Below are 23,534 nucleotides of genomic sequence, written 5' to 3' on the forward strand. Positions count from 1 at the left end.
CCAGCAAGATTTCTAGCCCTTTCCAAGCCCATAGTCACCTTGTCCAGCACTCCCCACTTACAAGGTCTTTTTCAGTCTCTGCAGGCTCTGGCCTACCACCTGTCAATGGGAGAGCTTCCATTGCCCCCAGCATGAGAAATGCATACAGACAGAGCTCTGGTATCACCATGGGGAAGCGGGTCAACAGGCCCTCACTGCCCAGCATCCCCGCCGTCAGACAGGGTGGCAGCTTCCCACGCAGATCCTCAGGTGAGCCTGCTCCAGCTGCAGCCCTCACACCAGCTCATCCCTTGCACAAGGAGCACAGACTGCCCCGTTCCTCAACCACAGGCAGGATCTCAGGTCCAAAGCCTGTCCTGAGGACTGAGAGCAAACCTGCTTTGGATCCATGACAGCCTGATGATACTGGAGCAGTTGGTGCTTACAGTTCCATTGGGAGATTTAACTGAATGAAGTAGTGGCAAAGCCTTAAGCTCTAGCTTTTGCCCATACTGAGAGACCAAAACGTAACACTGGTGCCAGGAGGCAGTTATAACTGCAGGCCTGAGCTCTGGTGCAGTCTGGCAGGGCGTGCTCACTGTGCACATATGTGTACCACCATAATCAGTTAGCCACTCACTGTCTTGGCCCTCTGCCTGGGCTGCTGTCTGGCTCTCCAACCAGCTTTTCTACTACTCCAGCAAGGGCTGTCTCTGCATGGAAATTAGCGACTTAGTACAATCATGCTATTGCACCTAGAAGTGCTCAATGGCTTCTAACCTCTCTCATCTCACTGCCTGCAATGCAAATTGGGAACAAGTGTTGCCTCTTCTGTCGCCCCACTCAAATACGGTGGCTGTGTGTGGAAGATGACACAGAGGAGAGGCTGCCTGGTGCTCGCAGGCTGCTTGCTACCTGCAATAAATATACAGCTGATAGTGAGTACGTAGTGATTCTCATCTCTCCTTTGTGGGTAGCCTACCTTATGTTATGATTCTGAGTAGCAAGAGTGAAGAAAAAGGGAGCTAGGAATGACAAGTTGCTGTTTCATAGTGATGCTACTCAGATTTTCAAAATTGACCAGAACTAGCCTGGCGTGGCTCTCCATTCATATTGAATATATGTGTGTGTGTATATATACAAATCGAATATATGTATATCTACATACTCATGCAGCAACATCATTAATGTCAGTGACAGTGCTACTGGTGACATCCAAATTAGTCCTCATCTGAATATTTTTGATTTTACAGTTCCTCCGTCCTCCATACTTTGTTGAACACTTAAGTTAGCATAAAAAACCCTGCAGAGTCCCTAGCAGTTCATCTAGATTCTGTACAATATTTATACTCAATATTTTTAGACAGCTCAAATATTTTCGTCTACACTGAGAAAATGAGCTTTTGAGGGCAAGACATGAAGTTTTTGACCTACAGTACTTTTGATGACAAATAGGTTTCATAACAAACGAATTTGTCATCTGAATTTTCTTATACCTTGTATATTTATCATCAAGAGAGTGTGTTTGCCAACATTTTGCATCTATATTTACATATTTTTATTCTCAGTTCACATTTGGAAAGCTTTTTTGTCACAACTATCTAGACTAGAAAATGCATTTTTCCACAAGAGAAAGCTTAGGCATTGCACAGTTTGCAAACAAGTACATTTGATGACAAATAAATTTCACCTCAGCATCTTTGAAATACAGCCAGTGGGTACCCCTGAAATAGTAAATATTCATAACATTTGGAAAATAGCAAAATCCATAAACTACTACTTTCCCAATAGTATGCTAAAATGTATGTGCATTCATCTGCCTGCTGTCTAGAATTCTTGAAGTAAATGGAAACAGAGGCACTGCCAGATTTAGAGAGTCAGGTATCACCGTTCCCTGGTGGCTGCTTCTTGGGGATTCGCCCGAGTCCAGCAGGACTCAGTTGTTCAGGGTCGATGCTCGCTGGGGGCAGCTGGAGGCATTTTCTCTGTCCCCAGTGCTCCAGGTAACAGGGAGGTGATACAGGGAGGTATGTGCACATCTCAGGAGCTTATTCCTGGGGTAGCAAGCCTTGCTGGGCAGCACTGGCTCCCAGTGAGCATGAACTCTGTAGCACTATGAACCTGCAAGCTGGCTGCGGTACTTACATGGACTTGGGAGCTGGCTGTGTGTGTGCAATTTTCAGTTTTACATAAGGAGCTGGGGGTGACTGTGAGATGGTTGGGTGCTGGGGAAGGCAATGAAGTAGACAGCAGGGAAGCCTCTGAACCAATGCCAGTTTGCACCCATATGTAATCTTGGCTGGGAGATTGGGTTGCAGTCTGCTTGGTGGCAAGGTGACTTGTCCTCAGGGGTATGCAATGCTGATGTCTGGCTATCTCCTTCCAGCTAACTCACTGCCAGCCATGGCTCTGGACATCGTGGAGTCGGGAAATGATCCAGAGTGCGAGGCGGCTCAGGAAGCCAGGCCCTTCCCTTACACAGAGCAGGGACTGATCGAGGCACTTGCATGGCTGAGCGGCGATGACTGGTAAGAAAAGCCCCTCTTTACTCTTCCTCCCTCTCAGTGTAAAGGTAAGTTAGAAACGTTTTTTTCTAACTCCTCTGAAGCATTTTCTAATGCCTTTGAGCCCAGACAGATCAGACATCCAAAGGGAACTAGTGAAACCACTCTAAAGCAGTCACAGTATAAAGACGTGAGAGCAACCTTTTATTTGCCTTGATCCGTAGCTGCAGCAGGTCCATGGTGTTTCCTAGCTTTGCCTTCTGCTCTGTGTAGCTGCAAATGAAATCTTCAGGGAAGGGAGAAAAGTTGTGGAACAGGATGATTTGCTGGCTGAAGCCAGAAGCAGGATGGAAGCAGCTTTGAGTTTAGAGATTTGGGGGCCTTGGGTCCCTGGGACAGAGTAAAGATTTATCTCTGGTCCCGCTGCCAGCAACAGCAGCAGATGACAGAGCCTCCCTGTGACCTCCTGCACATGAGTCCCAGCAGTGCCTATGGGGAGTTCCTATGTCTGAGAAACGGACTGAGACGTGGTGCAGTTGCTCAACCTGTCATTTCTCCTGAAGGGTTCATGGCAGAAGACAAGGAAAAAGAAAAAAAAAACCACCATCCTTTAGGAATCTTGCACTTGTATAATTCAACATTTTCCTCCTCACTGCTTAATACAGACCAAAGATGTTTTGTTGATAATCAGTGTGTCCTGAAATTAGACACAGACAGGAGGAGACTCTACAAATTTCAGGTGATATTGGTTGTCTTTTTGATATCTGGGTCAGAACACACCCACTGAGGCTCCATTCACATTGGGATAACCATGAAAAATCTTCCATGATGCACCTCCTTGTGCAATCACATCGTTTTGCCCCTCTCTCCTTTCTCTTCCTTGTTACTGTTTGGAGCCCTGTGAGGTGCAACGAGTTGCTGCAGGTGTGGAGGGTCTGGGTTACACTCAGGGACCCCAGTGGGGATGTGTCCCCAGTCCTGCCCTGTAGCCCTGGTGAACCAGTGACAGCATCATGTGCCTTCAGGTAGCTCAGTCCTTCACAAAGAAAGTGCTGAAAGACGTGGGATTTTACTACTTTTCAAGTAACATTCTGCTGTTGTGGGTGTTATGTTAAGTAGGGATTTTCTGGAAAAATCCAACATCTTGGCTGTTTTTGCCCGGGCGTGGAATCTTTTAGGACATACTGCCATATTTTTTTGGGGCGGGGTGATGGGGGGTGTGGACGTGACATCAGCACACAACTAGATTGCAAAGTGCAAACTCAGCTATTTAGTGGCAGTGCAGACTCTCACTCCTGAACTGCCCTCTGGGGATGGCAAGGAGGGAAAATGCTCCAGTGGCAGCCAGGTGGGACTGTATCTCAGGGACAGGGTCCAGGGAGGGTGCAAGAAACAGAAATGTGGCACAGTCTCCCAGCTTCTAGGAAGCAGTGATATAGGGACTTCATGTGCCAGGGATTTTGGAGAGGCTGTCTTGTTTAATGGCCACAAATTAAACTATCCACTCTGAAACCATCTATTTGCCTTTTGGACTTGTGTATGCTTTTGACCACCACAGCAGCCTGTGGCAACAGGTTCCATGATTTAATTAAGTGCTGTATGATAAGCACCTCCCTTTGTTTGAGCTGACACCCTGGTAATATCAGAGGGTGCTGCCTAGTTCTTGGGTGGTGAGCAAAATCAATCTTTTTGGTAATTGCCTTTCAGGCGGCAGAAGGCCAGGGCACTCTTCAGCATCAGACACATGGCTGTCTGCCAGCCAGAAGTCCTTCTTTCTAGACTTCATGATGTTTCCTTGGCTGTTAACAAAGAGGTAAGAACATCATGTTTAATTGTATCCCACGTACCTCGTACATGAGACGTAGAGTAGGTATGTGTTTGTTCATTTACATGTGTGCTCAGTGTCTGCTTTCATTGCTATTTTCAGACATCATTTTTCTAATAACTATGTCACCTATCTATGTGATCTGTCTGTACATGCAGCTATATTTACTGATATGTAGGGCATCTGACTCTTTCTGAGCTAGGTGTCATTATAACGCAATATACAAATGCAGAAACTAAGGCACTACTCAGGTGATTGTAATTTGCCATAGCCCAAATCTCTGCCCAAGCTGTAATTAAACACTGCAGCTTTTGCCTCCTGGCTTCCTCCCACTTCCTCCTCCTCCTCCTCAGCATCCTGGGGGACTGACTGCAGGTATTTATTTTCCAGTGTTTCCTGATGCCGTCTTCTTCCTTTCTGTGTGCTTTTTGGTAATTCGCTCTTTCCATTGATCTGCTGCCTCCGTGCACCAGTGGAATTTTGCACTGCAGCCACCGGGTGCTTGGAGCAGCCTGGCTGTGGGATTTGCAGGGCAGTTGTGCGCAGCTTCACTATCTCATCTCTCAGTTAACTGAGAGGTCTCAACCTAAGCTCCTTAATAACATCTGTGGCTATATTTCCAACTTGTCACTTGTCTGTGGCCTGAACCAGCTACCTTGTACTCTTACTACACGATTGCCAAATATATTAAATTTTCCTTTGCTTGCAGAAGACAGTAAGATTTAGCTCATTTCCATGAAAACCAGTCCTTCTATCCAATATTTAATGATGTTGGAGGCTTGAATGCCCCTTGTGTTTTTAGACTCTTCAAAAATTTCTGTTTAGATATGCAGGACTCAGATTGTCCCCCTCTGAGATCAGGGTTAGGAGAAGAAGCCCTTTCAGCATAGCTCATCTGATTTTTATATCGCTTTTATATTTCTGAGGAATTTTTCTCCTCTTTGCTCTACACGCTCATGTGCAGAAACATCTTTCCACTTTCAGTTCACTCCAGTCCCAGATTTTTCTCTCACAAGCACTTCTATCACTTACGTTGTTCGTTTTTATTAATAAGCACAACCAAGTCTGGCAGAAAGAAGCACTGGTCTGTCCTTCAAAGTATCTTTCAAACAAAGCACATTACTCTGAGATGCTTCTTCCTTACCCTTGTGGGATAGCCTTTTGGAAGCAAGGATCGCTTTGGAGCAGCACTGAATGCTGTAAAACCCCACTGATCACAGCTGTAATTGCATGTGATCTCCAGGATCCTTGAGTCCAACAGCTAGGGCTCTCCTGAATAGATGAAGCAGCAGATGGACTCAAGTCCCTGCTGCAAATTAGTGTCTAGACTTGAGCCCGTATTTTCTGTTTCCTGGTTGAGTGCTCAAACTGCCAGTGCTGCAATTTTTGACAGGAGGAAAGTACTGTTCCTCTGTCTTGTCTTTATGAATTGTGCCTTTATAGTTTACATAGTTTATAAACAGCCTTTGCTTTAGTGGTTGGTTTTTTTTTGTTTGTTTGTTTTTAATTTTCAATAGGAGGGCCTAAAATCAAAGCAGTGCATGTTATGGGCTAAGTAGCATACTTTGTTCTAGGTGAAACAATATTTTTTAGGCCTGTAGTCTCATTAAAATTGTATTGTATAAGCAGGTCTGAGGCCAGAGAAGAAGTTGGTATAGGAGTAAGTGTGTTTCTGTGTTTGTGGTATTCTGCTCTTGCCGTGCTCTTGTGTTCCACCTGGACACAGCAAGAAGTCTTCTTGTTTCCTGGAACTTTTTTTCTAGGGGAACTGATTTCCTTTACTGAGGTTGTTCTTACGTTTCCCCTCATGACTTCCTTAGGTGAACAACCTCCGCTCAAGGGTGTGTCGCTGTGCAATCGTCACTCTTGGAGAGCTCTTCAGGACCATGAAGAAGCACATGGACCATGAGGTGGATGAGGTTGCCCGTGTCTTGCTCCAAAGGGTGGGGGACACCAGCGAGTTCATTCAGAAAGCAGCCGATGAATCCCTGGGAGTCATGGTGGGGAGCGTGACTCCTGCACGAGCAATGACCGCTCTCATGGCTAGCGGAGTCCAGTATGTCATCCTTCTCTTAGTGATATCTATCACCTTAAATTGTGTGGGTAGGGGAGAAGGGACAGGACGCAGAAGGGAATGATGGGAGGGAAGGGTCCTTTCTCCTGCATCTTCTGTGAACTTGGTGATTAAATTCTCTGATCAGCCTCGCTCCCTTCCTCTTGTCATCTACCTCTGCCCTACTGCAGCCTATTTGTTCTCACAGTCTGTCAAGGCTGCCTAGACGTGGTGAATGACGGGGAAGGGAAAGTCCCTGCAAAGGGTGGCGATACAGGCTTGTGGCTTTGTGGGAAGAGGGACAATGGCAATTCCAGCAGTGAGAGCCCTTTGATATTTCACAACGCTAACCGCAAAGGCGCTGGAAAAAACCTTGCATCACCATTATGCCATTAACTTGAGAAATAAGGAGGCTAATTGCTGAGGCACGGAGCATGTGCGGGAGAACCCGGTGGGTATGGCACAGCCTGCTCAGCAGGTGCTGCTCCTGCCTAGAGGAGCCTGTCTGACTGTCACGTCCTTAAGAGTTCCACTTTCTATTCAAATTGACACTGCATGTTAGCCTTGAGATGGTGAGTCACTTTACGGGTGCTTTCACAGGCGACTCCCATGGGACAGCTGAAGCAAGCACTGCCTTAAAATACTACTGCTGTGCCTGATAGTTTCAAGTAGACACCCTCTAGAAAGGACAACCTGCTAAAGGCTAAAACACCTGCTACGCTTTCCTCAGCTTTTTAAAAGAGTAAAACACTCAAATGTACCTCTTGCCAAGCCTCAAAGAACAAATGGGTTGCATTGATGGATATTGTGCAGCTTCATGCCCCACAGTGTTTTTTTCCCCCTGTTTAATTTTTTTCAATGGTCTGCAGATTAGGAGATAAAAAGATGTAATAAACTTCAATCCTGTCTGTACAGGGGGAGCCCTCTGATGAGTCAGCATGAATTGTCTTTCATTTCCCTCTTTCTCAGAGTTAATTTCAGGAAAGAAATTGAGTATCAAATAGTGCAGGGAGATTGAACTCCTGCCTCATCCTTGCAGGTAGCCCCTCTGTACAATGCCAACTTTGTGTTTATCTGAGGGGCAGAATCTTCTCCAGTTGGCTAAAACTGCTGGGAGAACACATGCCTCCTTCCCCCAGCAATGACAGGGAGGACGCTGTGACCAAGGCCTGTGCTTCTGGCCCTCCTTTTCCCTCTGCCCCAGTGCGTGTTCTTTTGTTTGCAGGCACCGCAATGTCCTGGTGCGGAAGTGTGCAGCCAAACACCTCCTGACTGTGATGGAGCGAATTGGAGCTGAGAAGCTGCTGTCAGGCACACCTTCCAGTATTGAGCTGCTGGTGCGCACGCTGGTAAAGCTTGCTCAGGACTGTCATCAGGACACAAGGTGATGATCTTCATTTCACCTCCTAAAATTTGAGAACTGTTTGATGTCTGACTCTAAATGATAAAACCACAAAAGAGTGGAAGGTAAAGGAAATATTAAGAAATTCACTTCACAATGTGGATGATGTTGCTGGGGAAATGACTGTACTGAGTAACATGAAGGTGTCCAGCAAGAAGGAACATTGCCAAATTCCTGTGACTTGAATGATTCTTTATTCAGATCAACTGAACTCAGATTAGCCAATCAAACAATTTTGTTCAGTCTTGTGTGCACAATGCAAAGCTGAAGTGTTGGCCATTGTTCATCACTGAAGGATCCCAAACATCTACTTCTGTTAAGGTTAAGACTGTCCTAGAAAAATTCCAGCTGCCTTTAACCAATGTATTCAGTCTGTCTAAATCCCTGCTGCAGATTTAATTGGCTATGATGGCCACAAATTTATCTTCCCAAACATTGTATAATGTTGTTGTCTGTGGCTGAGTGACCTCCAGATTTCCTCTTGAAGATAGATGTATTTTCATAGCAGCAAAACCAAACCAAAAAAAAACCAAACCAAAACAAAACTTGCTTTGATTATTAATTTAAATTCCCACTACTAGATGGCAAGAACACAGGAGCAAGTAGCTGCTCATGTGCATACATGTAGGATAGAATAATAAATAGTAAGCATGAGGTGATTTGTCCTAGCTTCTCCACCAGTTAAAGACAGGTAAATTATTGTGGAATAGTAGCAGACACTGCAAATAAGGTGCAACAGCAAAGCAGATGTGCTTTGCTCATCCCATGGGATCCTGCCATCCAACAGAAGTGTACACACAATTTCAGTATGAAATTGTATTTTCCTGTTTCCCTATGTTTTCCTCTTGTGCTCATCTGGCAGCATTATGCAGTGGCAATTAGTGGAGGTAAACATCTCTGCTGAATAGGTAATACCTTCTCATGAAAGTATTACACATGACGAGTTTAAAATATCAGCTTGTTTTATTAACACTTTTCCTTTGTTTATTCAGAAGGCTAGGAAGAAAAGACAGTAATAGTCCGTAGAAAAAACCAATAATTAATTTCTTTCTTTCATGTGTTAGGTGTTGTGGACGGAAGATGCTGAGTATATTGATGAGTCATAAAAACTTTCATAAGCATTTGAAACAGTTTGTCCCCTCACGTGACTTGGAGGATGTTATGGCAAAAATTAAGCAGAAAGTAAGTGCTTGGCAGGAGAAATGTCTCCTTTATGCAAGTGTTGAGATTGCTAATATGAGATTAAACACATCTAATCTTTCTTTATATTATTCTTCTTTCACTAAATCATTTTGCTCCTGGGAATAAACTGTTGATCCTTACTTAGCCTGTTTATCTAGTGAAGGAAATAGTATGGTTAGAAATATAAAGTGGGTGTATTTTGAATATCAGCCACAAACAAGAAAGGGAAATAGGAGAAAATGATTTTACCTCCAAGTGTAAAAAAAAAAAAATCCAACATCACCCCCCAATAAAGCAAGGAAGTGAGAATAGTGCTTTTGAAGATAATAGAGGTCTTTGCAACAGATGAAGGAAGTAGTATTGCCAAGAAAATTTCCAAATATACAAAAGATGCACAAGGCAATCATAATTAGTACACCTATTGTCTGTATTCTGGTAATACTGCCCTGCTGTCATGCACTGTGGAGCTGGAAGAAGCTTTGTGAATTCGGCATCCAGTGGAAAATCTTTTTTTTTTTTTTTTCTTTCTTTCATTCCTCCCATTTACATGCTACAAAGTAATGTGCATTTGTACAGGAATAGGGAGAGTGAGTGTGAACAAAATCAATTCCCAACACAATGGGCCAACCTGCAGAGTCCAAAAGTTTCCCGCTCTTCCCTTTAAGAAGGCTCGTTCCCTACCAGTTCGCATTATTCTCATTTGTGCTCAAGATTACCAAATTCAGAATTTTATACCACTGCCCATTGTGGTAGCACCTGTAACCTGCCTTGGGTTATTGAAAACAAATAGTAGACATCACTGAATCTCTGGCCTGTCTCCCTCTCTAAGTTATGAAATGTTTTCCTAAGCCTTTCTTGGTAGCAGTGATCCTGGTTATAACTTGTGTTTTAGACAAGTAATTTCCTATTTTATCTTCGATAGATTCATGGTTTTTTATATATATGTGTAGGAGGAAGAAGACCGTAAATGTGGACCTCCACCTGCTAAGGACCCCAGGAAGTATAGGAACTTGAGGATGCATCGGAACAACTTACCTCATGATGAAGGGTACTGAGCACTTCTGTTATATCTGACAATGCACATGACAAGCTTTACATGTCCCTTCCTCAGTAAAGTCTTTCTGGTGGAGATGAGCCAGAGATTATTTCCTTGCCCCCAAAATCTTTTGTGATTAAAAAATGTCTACTTTTACATGAGGCTAAATACAACTTCTCTGGAGGGTTTTCCACAAAAACTGAGAGAGGGGAAGAGACACCCACTGGTTCCAGTTCAGAAGATCCAGTGCAGTGGCGAGAAGAGTGTTATGGAGGTTGTGGGAGGGTTGCGTCTCTGCTGTTTGACTTGGGACAAATAATTTCAATGAGGGTATTCTTATCTGAGTAGAGTTTTTTTCAGATGGGTGGTTTGAGGAGAAGTACCAGTCTAGAACGAAGATGCCATTCCCAAAAATAGCACTTTCTGTGCATGTGGTTTGGCCTGGCTGAATCATTGCTTTCTGACAGTACCAGCAAGACAATTCCTGAGCAGTTCTGGTTGACAGATGTCTCAACATGGACTTTTTCCGTAGCTATTCCTGTCATTCAGACCCATTACTGGTTGGTTGATGGACAGCATGGTTTTTTCCTCAGTGCTGTAGTCAGCATTTGAGATAGAAACTTGGTCCTTGCTGTCTCCCCATGCCAGTGGGAGAGTTACTTGTACGTGTTCTCCTCTAATAAAAAGTGGATTTATTTAGCTCTATTGTGCTCAGCAGTGTCAGGAAGGTGACCACACATCTCACTAGCATTGTTAGGATCTCCCTATGCTCACGGCAGAGAGGTTGATCCAAGGGAATTCTTCCCACTGGGATTGTTAAGCTGTGGATCCAGTCCCTAGAGGAGCAATAATGTAAGCGTAGTAGTGGGATGGCTGGCTTCTGGTTTTATCTCTGTTACTGATCCTCTGGATCCTTTCAGATATTCCCCTTAATCTGTCTGGGTAGGATTCATCTGTTCAGGTGAATCTGAGCTATTTATACAGATTCCCATACCTGTTGTAGAGACAGTTCTCCAGAGTAAATAATTTCCTTATAATACAGACACATCCCATAAGATGTGGCATTTAAACTTAGAAGTATTGCCTATTTTTTCCCCACAAAGGGATGCTAGATGAGTACCTGGGAAGACATCTGAAGATAAATGAGATAAATCCCATCCTAGGTGCCGAAGTAAGCACCTAGCGATAATATTACTTGCAGATTGTCTCCTGTAATGATTGTCATGAGATCAGAGTTGCTTTTCAGATCAAGATCTGGCTGAAATCACATCATTAGGAAGTCTCACCAAGATGTTTTCTTCACAATTAACTGAAGATATTATCACCAAAAGGTCTTACCTTGTTTTTATTTTCCAGTTTGAGGTCTGGCTCTGACTTACCCCGTCAGAGAGTCCGTTGCACGTCACTTCGGACTGTGGAAGAGAATGAACAGCTCATGGAGCTTGACAAGCTCCTGAGATCCACGGATTTTCGGACACGAATTGAGGGAACGATGCTCCTCCTAGATCACTGCAAAAGCAGCCCCCAGCTCATCTCCACTAACATTGTCCAGGTATGTAGGGCATCTCTGTTGCTCCTTTCCCAAGCCAGTACCAGTAAAGTTAACTCAGTGTGGCACTACATACTAGTTGTTTGGGACAGGCTGGTCCCTTCTTACCCAAAATAATTTAATTCAGCTCCAGGCTTCAGGTCAAGTAATTTCAGTCCAGATGTATTTCTCTGGCAGGTGTCTATTGGCGCATGGTTCACGAGATGATGACAGAATTTAGTGTTGCTGTGGCTTCTGCTATCTCCAACTACCAGCTAGGTTGAAATAAAGGAAATCCAGCCACTGAAAGCTTGGCAGTTATTCTGTAGAAGAAAAACGGCTTGGGATAGGAGAGAGAAGTATCAGACTGAGTTGATTTAAAAAAGAAATTATTTATTTATTTTAAAGGATTCTCCTATAAACTTTATCTTGTCTTGCATAGACACAACTCTGCTTATTCACTCCTGTCCTCATTCCTTTCCTGCTTGGGAAAGACTGTTCTCACCCTTCCTGGTGGTCCTTTTTTCTCTTTGAAACGAGGAGGAAAATGGCTAGAGACAGATTTTCTCTTCCTTCTCCTCCCAGCAGCTGCTTTTTTCCAGAAAATGGTGCCTGATAACGTGGTTGTCAAGGGACTGAACCTTCTCTAATAACTGCACAGCACATTAAACTTCAGAAGTCTACCTGTTAGCTAGACAAATGGTCTGGATCCTGAAGAGTTCATCAGAGCCCTGCGCTCCTCCAGACACAGGTTCTGAGACAGATAAAACAAAACTTGGATCTCATCTAGCCACAGTTTTAGCAAAATCAAAACTACTCTCAGCACTTGAGACAACTTTATGTAAGAATGGGCATCATAAATACCCGTTTTCCTACCTTTATACCAAAGATATTATTTTGCATTATTAAAATGGGATTAATTTAATGATATAGGTAAAAAGAAACATCATCATATGAACTATCCTGTCCCCACTCAAGCCTATTAATAAAGTATGAAAATCTCTTCAACTAGCATGAGGCTGTGCAACTGCTACGGTGAGTAGCGCGCAGGAAAACAGTGAAATTGTGCTAACAAGCGTTGACCTGACAGAAAGGATTACATTCATCTTTTATATTGCTGGGTACTTGTTTCTACATCCCTTCTTGAAGCAAAGACATTTTAATCCAGCTTTCATGTCGTCTGTTTTTTTAACAGATTTTTGATATTTTTATGCTGAGACTTCAAGATTACAACAAGAAAGTGAGACAGAAGGCACTGGAGGTGCTGGCTTTGATGATATCCATGCTCAGAGGTGCCTTAAACCCAGTGCTGATCTCTGTGGTAGCAGCAGTCACTGACAACTTGAACTCAAAGAACTCGGGGATTCATGCTGCAGCTATGAAGGTGCTGGAAGCATCCACTGCTCACCTAGGTAAGGCTGACCTCTGACATTGACTCTCCTCAACTGCAGCTCCTCTATCTTGGAGCCAAGGGAACACTGAGTCTGTTGATAGCTGTTGTCATCTGTGAAAATATCCAACTGCTGCAAGATGTTTATGAAGTCCTACCTGCATTCTTTCTATCCCGATCTGTTGTATCATGCTGTGACGTGCAGCTGAATGGATGTTGCTTATCACCTGGATCATATGTCTGGTTATTGATTCAGTAGAGAGGACACTATAGGGGTTATTTTAAGTTCCTGCCGGAAGCGCATGAGGAAAGCAGCTAGCATCTGTCATGACTGTTTTCCCCCTTCCTCCTGGGAAATTGCATTAATTTTGTTTTTATTGAATTGGATTTCTAAGATGTGCATTCTGTTGAGTTTACCACCAGTAAAACAAGATGAAAGGAACGTGCTTTTTCCTTGAAACACATGGTGGCAAGGGTGGTGGAGGCTCTTTGCTCTCACTGGGCTTTGTTCCATGCTCTGGCAGTGGTGACTCTCCTGAGCAGTTGTGTCTGGCCCTTTCTGATCCCAATATGACAAACTTTGAACTCAGCTACTCATTTTGCAGTTTTTAGGTAGCAGGCTAGCCATGTAAAGCCTGAATGAAAACGTACTTTGAATTCAAAGATTGATCCCTTGAATTTAATAAGATACTGCATTATCATAGCAAAGATCAGTTGAAGGATGAAATGCTTGTTGCATAGTCAGCCTGGAGGTCCCCACGTGTGTGGAGTTAGAAATGCCTTGTCTCCCTACTTCCAGAAGGGTAAGGAGCCCATTATCATCCCCTTTTCTGGAGGCTTGAGCATGGGGCTGCAAGTATGCCTGTTGGTGTAAAATATGTTCCTACAGTAGGAAGAGGGTGAGGTCCTGATCTGCCCTGTGTCCTGAACCATATGGCCCACTGCAGGTTGTGCAGCATGTCTTCTGCTGCCTACCAGGGTCATCCTAAAGCTCTTGAAGATCCTCAGGCTCATTTTGTCTGTGAGCACCTGCCCTGCAGAGTGCACCTTCAGCCCTTCCCTTATGGCTGTCCAGAAGCTATGTGTTTGCATAGCATGCACACCTACTACAGAAAAAGCAGGTTCCATGTAAAGACTTTGGGTTCTATGGTTGATGCCTGGTTTGCAGATCACTCGTGTCATTTATGCTATATATCAAAGGATCTGAATTCCTGCCAACTGTAAAAATTTCTGGGTAACCAGAAGGTGTGGCGGTGCAGTCCTTACGCACCAGTTCCCAGAGAGGCTTGAATGTGTACCAGCATTTCCTCAGTGTCCCAGGAGCCTTTGGCTCTGTGCTGCTTGTCTGCTTTGGTACAGGAGGAGCTGAACAATAAATCCTGGAGTACAACTTTGCTAGAATTCAGGGACAAAGGGATTTTTGGAGGTTGTTTGGACCCAATTTGACTTCTCCAAATGAATTGCTTTGCTGTTGGCATGAAGGGACACTGGCCCATCAGAGTTTCTGCAGAACAGCTTCCTGGAAGGCTCTACATTATGGGCATTAGCTGGTCCTGTCTATTTTCCACTTTTTGTCTTTGTCTTCTTTTTTTAAAGGGAATTTATGATTTGCCAAGTTCATTTCTTTAGAACAAACAGATATAAATCCAGCTGTAAATGATGGCTTGTACCACATGTTGTTCTGCGTGGGGCAAGATTGCTATAGCCAATAACTACATAGCCAAGGTCTGCTGTAAATTCCCTTGCCACACAGATTTATGTCAGCTGTGAAAATGCAGCACTGGGTGAATATGCCTGAAAAATTCAGTGTTGAAGAGGCAGGTCTTAAAGGGAAATTAAGCACTTTCTCCACATCAGCTGCTTTGCAAACGCAGTGAATTTGCTGACCCGCTGCCTTTCTGTGTCCCAAGTATAGGGCTGTTCCTGGTCATGAAATCGAGAGAAGGGTGTGAGACCTGTACGGCTCTTGGCCTTACCCATTTTTTGTGGTGCCTGGGAGAGAAGATTAGGGAAAAGTTGCAGAATCCTGCTAACAGAGGATGTGGCAAACAGATCCCTTCAGGGTTTTGTATGGAGCTCTCTGTCATTCCCCTCTCACCAGGTCTGAGAGATCACTGTAAATTTTCCACGCTGGCAGATGTCAGAACAGGAGCAAGGCAGATCTGTCTCTCATCACGCTGACTTTACCCAGAGACAGGTTCAAGCAAACAAGATGGGATATATTTTTTTGGTTCTGCTCATTTTTATGGATGTTTGCAAAAATTCAAACAGGCAACTGAACCACAAATATTTCAAAATTCAAGACCTGGGGCTTTAGCGGGGGAAGGAAGAATCTGCTGGAAAAATGTATGAGCGAAACCTTCCCACATCTTTTAAAACTGTCTGTCTGTACAATTTAAAATCAGCGGGCAAATGACAAAAAACCACCTCAGAACTCTAAAGAATTGTGCAATGCTCCTCACTTAGAGTAAGTGAGCACAATGTCTTGCCCCATTGCATCACTGAGTTTCATAGCTAAGAGCCCAGCTATTGCTCTGAGAGTCTGTGTTGACATGTCTCAGATTCTGAGTTTTAGATGAGACTTCCTCATCTGTCACCTTTAATGATCCATGCAAAAATGCAAGCTGGTTAGAAAATTGCCTGGCCACTTGATGTAAACACAAACCAAGAAACCCCACAAACCCACCAAAAAAACCCCCACCAAAACCCCATCCCTGAGACTAAAATTCTACCTACAAACAAACCAATTTCCTTCCAAATAATGCCTGAATCATTTATTTAGCTTAACCCTGACGTGTGCTTGGATGTCCCCAGCTGACTAGTCATTAGCTGTGACCTGGGACTCTAATCCCACTTGAGGACCCACCTTGTAGATAGGGGCGAATCAGCAAATCAAGCCTGACTGCAATGGGACCAAGACATAGATCTTGCTCTTCTCTGACATCTGTCCTACTCTGTCCTCTGTCATGAAAGAAATGCCCTTCAGGTGGCCACTGCCACCTTTTTTTTTTTTTTTCTTTTCTCTTTTGCTCATACTGCAAATGCTGGGCTGTCTGTCCCATGGCCAACAGGTTTAGCTAAAATCTAGTCCAGAGAATTAAAGCTGAGTTAATAAGAACTGAACTGCCTGTTGCCTTGTTTTCTCTAACAGCCATTAAAAGCTCCTCTGTCTTTAGGTCTCTCAAGGCAGCTAAAGTAATGGTTGGGTAAATTTGTTATTGACTCGAGCTTTACTGTTTGAAAATGCACAGGGCATTTGAAACCCCTAAATGGAAAGATGAATAGTGCCTATAGACTTAGCTTCCTAAAAAACAAGAAAAGGAACAGTTCTTCCTCACCCACCCAAAACCCAAGTGTTCCCCTAAAGATCTGTGTAAATACTGATATTAACGATTAATTAACATTTTGTGCTCCTTCAAGATCTCCAGGTCTCGAAATCTTTTTCAAAGCAGCAGCTGTAAGGTAACTCCCTGGGGGGGAACAGCAAGTATGAAATAGCATCTGCCAATACTGCAAGAGTGAGGCAAAAAGTGAAGTGTCTGTTTAAAAAGGTGAATGAAAAGAGTGTAATTACCAAAGCAGAAGCTTAATTAGGATAGCAGGACCAATTCTTTATTGCACGCTTGCAAGAAGATCATTAGGGACTTCCTTTTTATATCTCATGCAAAAAGGAGCACTTAATAGCACAGTGCTACTTAAAACCACTTTGGGATTTGTCTCTGTAGTGGCTCCCAAAAAAGTAGGTTGCCTGCTTTATTAGTGCCACTCACTCCTGGTGAGGCTGCGAGGTATCGTAGCACATTCCATGTGCATTCTGCCTCCGGGAAAAGCTTTGCTTGGCTTATCAAAGTGGTAAGACTGGGGTTTTGCAGACCAATACAGGCAACAGTTTATGAATTAAAACAAGACCCCAAGTCAACAACAGGCAGCAGAGGAAAAACTAACGTACATATGACAGGCAAGTATTGGGAAATCAGTTAGTTTTCCAGTCTCTGACAAGTTCTGATTTCAGAGATGTTACAAGAGTCCCCGAGAGCAGACTGTATTGCAATGAACAGTAATTCTCTCTTGTACAAGTAACTTGGAGTCTTGTCCATAGATCCCAACAGCTACTGTAAAGATTTAACAGCAGCTTACCCTTAAAGTGTGAATGGGTGTGTGCACTTTTGAGACTTCTCACCCTTTTCTTTAGGGGGAGGAGGGAGGTCGCTTCTGCAAAGCTCCACGATGGAAAACCTTTTCACTGCTTACATGTGATTTAGATTTTGATGCCCTGATGTGAAATGCTTAACACAGCTCCTTGTACAGCAGTCAACTTTGGATTTACAAATGTGAAATGAGAGCTTTTCTTTTTGAATTTTAAATCCTCCCAAGTAAGCTGGAAGGAAAGAAGAAGAAAAGGACTAGAAACTGGCAGAAATGTACTTTATTTTACAAAATGCAGTTACTTTGGTCGTCCCGTCCCGTCCCCCCCCCCTTTTGTTTTTTACTCTTATAAAATCAGAAGAGTGAGCAGAAATAAATGTTTCTCTTTCAGATAACACATTGCTGCTGCAAAACTTGTCCCAACGAGTGAATTTCCTCAGCGGCCAAGCTATGCTGGTTGTCGCAGAACAACTTTCAGGTATCCCTGCTTCAGCTAATATCCACTGCTAAGTCAAGAAGACTTCAGAGGGAATATTTAGAGGGAATGCCTCTGAATAGAGGGTGCAGTACCTCATCGGACACCAGAAGGTCCTGAGCTTGTCCCTCCTGCAAAATACACGTACCCGCTGTATTTGGCAGGGGTTTGCCTGGCTGCTGTGGAGGCATGCGGCATGTGAGATGAGGATGGCGCTCAGGCTCCAGCACTGAGCTCTCACTGGGGCATCTCAGGACCCGCCTCCAGGGAAAAGAGGGGCTAAAAATACCCTGGTTGGCTCCTCTCTTTGAAGGACAGTACAGTAAAGGTCACGGAGGTCTGTAAGAGGCCCCTTTCCTAAAGTGAATGATCATCCTCTAGAAAAAATTGTGGCAACTGGTATTTCTGAGGATCAGCTTCTTTTGTCGTCACAGGATTCTTGTTCTCCTGTTGTAAACTTTTGAGGCTGAACCCTGCAGAGCCTGGGGGTCATAGTATAGGTGAAAACTCAACACACATGTTACAGGTAAGGGTTTTGTGCAAGGCAGCATTTGGGGGCAGAGGGGCAGAAGTGGGCAGTTCAGCCTCACCCACTCAGGCTCCCTGCCTGTATTGCAGATACGACCTTGGACTGACAATTTCAGGATGTGCAAACAGTCTATTTCTATATCAGCAGTGTCCGACACACTACAAATGCAGCTGATAATTGATTTATAATAGTAGCTTGCTACGTCAGCAATAGCCAAGGATGGGAAAAAATATAATCTCACTGTATACTAGACAAGACTATTTATAGCCTTGCTTTAATTAGGGCTAAATCCACTGCTAATTATGCCAGCGTCTTTTAATCCAAGGTTTAATACACTTTGCTTCTTCATTATGAATTTCAAAAAGGCATGTTTAGCCATAGCAAACGTAAAAGGGCCTTTAAAGATAATTTGGATAAAGTAAATCTCCATAAACATAGAATGTAATTTTACAGTAATTTAATCTCTTTTTCAAATGAAGCATTTGAACATAAATTGGGACTACTTTAGAAAGAGCAAATGTTCTCTCTGGAATTTAGTGGGAACAGACAGCTCTTTCTTCTGAAGCTCCATAGTGACCGCTGTGTTTAATAGCAGTTAAACTCAAATTAACTCCCATTTAAAAATAGGTACCATAACCCTTTTCCTGCTTACCAGAATTGTTTTTAGGTACTTTCAGGAGCTGTTTAAATGTTGATGACTGATGCTGGCTTAACAGCATAGAGAAAATGAAGGTCCTTCCACTACAGACTAAAAAGTGGTTACTGTATAACATTTCCACTGAACAGAAAATAAGAACTCTGTCTCCAGACCATTTCAGATTTTGATCTCTCAGCAAAATTTGCCATGCAAGGAGTCTATTGGTAGTAAATTTTTGTTTGTATTTAATACAGTTCAGTTCAGAAAATGAGCTGAGAGCAGTCTTCAGAGAGAATGAGAGGGAATGCTTGTTTTTTGGTTAAATTTCATCCCCCTTTGTAAGATTTTTGTATCTCTATTCCCCTGTTTCAGGGAACATTGTGAGGGTAAATGCCATTAAACTTGGGGGATGCTCAAATGCCATGGCAATGGGGTCTGGGTAATTACCTAAGACATCCTGAAGTTTGAAACAGCTGTTCATTAGAAGCCACCAACTATGAGGGGAAAAAAAGCTCAAATTAGACCATTCTGCCAAAGACATCAGTTAGTCACTGATGTTTCTTAATAAAACTGTCAAGCAGCACACATCTTTTGCGGGCTGAAGTTTCGAAGTGTGGTATAATACTGCCATTTGCTGTGTGCCACTGAGCAAAGGGAACTGCCAGATTAGAATTTTGGCATTTTTCATCAAAGGTCACAAAAAAGTAATCATCCTTTTTATTAGAAGTCTTTCAATTACCTCTCTAAGCTGCATTTCAAAATCTTCAGCAGCTGCTTTAGACAATGTCTTAATGGAAATAAACAGCGATTTGACATTTTTGTCATTTGTAATGCATAAGCGGAGAGTGAAATGATTTACAAGATGTGTATTATTCTCTTTGCTAAGTCTATCAAAGATACAAAGCCTCTGATTTGGAGAAATTAAGGTTCTCGGAGGTTGGTTGTTCTGTTCAGTGGATGTTCAGCTACTGTTACTCTTGCCTGTTTCTGGATCATCGGGCTCTTTATGCTTGCTGATATTAGCCAGAAAAGGCTCCCAAGAACCAAAAATAAAGGTAGGTAATTGTTTGCATTCAGGTTGTTAAGAAGGTTGTCTCTCTCACCCTACAGTGCTCGTGCCATCTGTTTATCCCCGTAAACCCCACACCGTCAAGCGCTACGTCCTGCCCGTGCTCTGGTTCTTCCTGGGAAACAACATCCTGCCTGTCCGAAGCAGCAACGTGAAGGCTGTGGTTGCCAAGCTTGCAAAGAGCCTCTACCAAGTGATGGGCCTCAGGCTGAAGGAGCATGCCGCCACCCAGTCTCGGCAAGTGGTGAAAAACCTCTGCGACATTTTGGACCTCACTGTCGAGTGAAGGCTTGGTGTGCTCCAGGAAGCTGATGGAGAGGCGCCGAGTGGGACAGGTGGACGTGGCGGTGGCATTGGTTTTATTCTGCATGTTTGAAGAATGGGATTTACCTTACAGAGTTTATAGCTACAGATGTTCACCGTTTATTTTGATTTCAGCTTTTAAAATATAATAAAAAAATTAAAAGGAAGTATTTTTCAAAAGTTTTATATCTTGAGCTCGTCTTCCCTAAGAAGCTTGCATAGATACCAAAAAAATAAAACCTATGTGTAAATGCAATTTGTAACTGTAAAAAGGAAAATAATATATTTATATCCATACTTGGAAAATAAGAGATGTGCATATATATGTATACATATATTTACTTACAAAATAAAACCTATGTGTAAATGCAATTTGTAACTGTAAAAAGGAAAATAATATATTTATATCCATACTTGGAAAATAAGAGATGTGCATATATATGTATACATATATTTACTTACAAAATAAAAGATGGGCTTTGGAAGCCTTTGGGCTATAGTATTAGATGGCTTGAAGAAGGAAGCAGAGAATGAGACCAGGACCTGCTTGGCCAGACGATATACAGGGGGGTTATTGGAAGTTGTGCAGCTCACTGTATGTACCAGTTTGGCCCTAGGTGCCAAGCTTTAGGCCCCTTTACAAGTCTCTGGTAGCTGCTGGTGCAATGGCAGATACCTGAGATGTCCAGGTCAAGCTCAGACCCCCAGTCCCATGACAGCAGAAATCTCCCCAGCTGTGCCGAAATTTTCTTCCTGATTTGGGGGATGCATCTTTTCTATAGTCCCCTGTGCAATGGTCTGATGTGGCGAGGTGACCGGTGCCATCTGAACGTCTCCCAGCACCTTGGGGCATCCCTAGGGGCAGGGGGCTGTGACACCACCTTGCAGGGGGTGCTGGGTGACACACGAGCTGCTGGGCAATGAGTGGGCTGAGAGTGTCCTACAGAAGTTGGGGAGAGGTAAGCTGTGGGCAGGCATTGTGGGACGAGGTATATTTTTTTAAAATATATACATTTTCTAAATGTCTCTTTTCCTGTCTTTCGAGAAGCGAAGGGTTTGCCTTACAGGTGGACCAATAAAGCACTTCCGAACCTGAGATTCAGGAAACAGAGTAAGGGCTATGCCAGTCCTCCGTCATACAAAGGCTTGGAAGCATAAAGGGGAGAAGTGGTGAGAGAAGAGAGGAAGGGCTGAGAGCAGCAGATGTTGGTACATCTGTATAGTCAGATATCAAAACAAAGCAGCCTGATTTATGTTCATATTATCCTCCGTATATTGGCAGTTTTGAAAGAAAGAAAAATCAAGGTTTGGGGGAGAGCAAAAAACAGGAAAATAACGACATGAGACACATGGAAAGTTAAAAGAGCCTTAACAGGTTCTTGGCAGGTACAAGGACCTTGTATGAAGCTGGAAGGCCACAAAATACTGCAGGGAGATCTGTCCATCCCAGGGCTCCTGGGGTCTTACATTTATTTGCAGCATTTTTTGCTATGTCTAAAGATACACGGGACTCCAGCCTGCCAGATACTATTGCACTGTGTAACCTCTTAAGGAACCTCTTTTTCTTTTTAGTACAGTATTAAAGTGGCAAAATCATTTAGTAGACTCTTCTAAAATGTTTGGGTTTTTTTTTTTTTCTGCTGTTTTTTGTTTCTAACTCCCAACTTCTGGTAGCAGGGAGTTCTCAAGAGCTCATCTCTGCGAAGTCTTGGCACGTGATGTAGGCCGGGGACCTGGCTCTGAAACACTGGTGTCTCTGGGGATCCTGCAGAGCCTGGTGGGCAGCCATAGTCCTTGCGGATCTGCTAGAGCATTTTTGAGTTTAGCATCTTGAGAAATTTTTCTAACAGCTTAGCAGAAACAGCAACAGCCTGGTGGCGGGCAGTTGTTTCGCAGGCATGACAGGGCTCCGCAGGTTATACACATGCACCCAAATGCTAGGGATGAAGCACTGGAGAATGATAGAGGGTGGCTGAGTTTAAACAGCAGGTCTTGAACTATGTCACTTCATTAAGCACCTGCAGTTTGCTACTGCCTGATATCTATTTTAACAGGTATTTATTTATTTATTTATAGCCGTTGCCATCTCTAGACAGCCTCCTGGTTTTGCTTCTTCTACCTCACAGGTTGTTTTTGCTGTTTCCCTCCCCTGCAGGTCTCTCCCTCTGGAGCCCCATAAATGCTGTTCTGCACAGGCTGCTTAATATAAAAGCTCTTTGGTTTTACTTTCTCTTCGTCTGTGCTCGGGCCCTTCTGAATGTGGGGGGAAGTTTCTGCACTTGGGAGAAAAAAAGCACATCATATGAGGCTTCCCAGAGCCTGTTTTTATGCATTTAGTTATAGCACTTGCAGAGGAGGTTTGAAAAGTAACTCGTGTAACTGGTTTCTCAACTCTCTGTTGGCCTAGAGTGGTGCTTTCCTGCATACCGTTCCCCACAGTCGATGAGAATAAAGCATTGCCTGCTGGTACCTATTTTCTGTCTAGGTGGTTTATTTTTTTTAACTCTCCAGCTGAGACAGTTTTGCCATGAGAGGGGCACTCCTACCACAGCCAGATGAAATTTAGCTGACAATGGGACTGTCTGCAGTGACAAGCAGAGGGGTTAACGGGTAGTGGTTGTTAATTCAGCTCAGGTGTGCTCTTCTGGCCACATGTTTGCACAGGTGCACATCTCAGAAGTTATTAAGAAGCTATAAAGGTTGTTGGATGACACAAACAAAAGGCAGAGCAATGTTGGACCTTCTTCCAATACTGGTAAGAATTTAAATATTTGATTTTTCTAAGTTACTTTTATTATAATTTTGTTACAGAAGTCTCACCAGAGAGAAGACTGCAGGCTGCACTTGCAGGGCCAGCTTAATTAATTTAATTATTGCATTCAATGTGCGGTGCAGCTGCTAACCCACAGAAGTTAGCATAGCAAAAGGAAGGAGGAGGCTGCACTGGGGTGGCTATTTTCATCCTTGTTAAATAGTGATGATGTGAATCAAAGTTGGTTGCTTTGCTACCAAATCTCTGACAGCTGACACTGAATCCTGATACTCTGATACTGCCTTTGATGCAGGCAGAGGTGAGAAAACCACTCTAGTTAAAATTAGAGTTGACCTGAACCTTTAAGCCTCCACTATGCCTTAGCTGAACAAAACAGTAACTTTGGCCAACAAACTGATCCTTTGTATCCTTAAAAGCCCACCCAATGGTTTTTGAATGCAACTGGCAGTGGTAAAGGAGCTTGTAAAGCCTCTCTCTGTGCTAACAGCTGTGCCCTGGGTAAATGAAGGCTGTGCTACTTTCACAACCGTGTAGCCATGTTTCACCTCTGCTGCATTTGAGAGCAGAAGGTAAATACTCTGTCCTCTCTGGAGACCGCAGTGAAGGCTGCGGGATACGCAGGTCTGGGTCCTGGAAAGGACGTACGTGCCCAGCGGTTGGCACTGCAGTTATGCCCAGGCTCTTGGGCGCAACCTGAAATTTC

General features: G+C 43.6%; 1 protein-coding gene across 1 annotated transcript in view; it reads left to right on the top strand.

Annotated features, from left to right (window-relative positions):
• TOGARAM2 (TOG array regulator of axonemal microtubules 2) overlaps positions 1-20,041 on the top strand; it is a 35,701-nt gene extending 15,660 nt beyond the window's left edge. The window contains exons 9-19 of the mRNA XM_063328496.1: positions 85-249; positions 2,366-2,507; positions 4,191-4,296; positions 6,129-6,364; positions 7,587-7,745; positions 8,828-8,945; positions 9,896-9,993; positions 11,338-11,533; positions 12,705-12,921; positions 17,437-17,523; positions 19,797-20,041. Coding sequence (XP_063184566.1) covers positions 85-249; positions 2,366-2,507; positions 4,191-4,296; positions 6,129-6,364; positions 7,587-7,745; positions 8,828-8,945; positions 9,896-9,993; positions 11,338-11,533; positions 12,705-12,921; positions 17,437-17,523; positions 19,797-20,041 — 1,769 coding nt within the window. The remainder of the gene's footprint in view (positions 1-84; positions 250-2,365; positions 2,508-4,190; positions 4,297-6,128; positions 6,365-7,586; positions 7,746-8,827; positions 8,946-9,895; positions 9,994-11,337; positions 11,534-12,704; positions 12,922-17,436; positions 17,524-19,796) is intronic.
• The last annotated feature ends 3,493 nt before the right edge of the window (positions 20,042-23,534 follow it).

The sequence above is a fragment of the Chroicocephalus ridibundus genome, chromosome 3, assembly GCF_963924245.1.
Source record: "Chroicocephalus ridibundus chromosome 3, bChrRid1.1, whole genome shotgun sequence".
Taxonomy (NCBI): domain Eukaryota; kingdom Metazoa; phylum Chordata; class Aves; order Charadriiformes; family Laridae; genus Chroicocephalus; species Chroicocephalus ridibundus.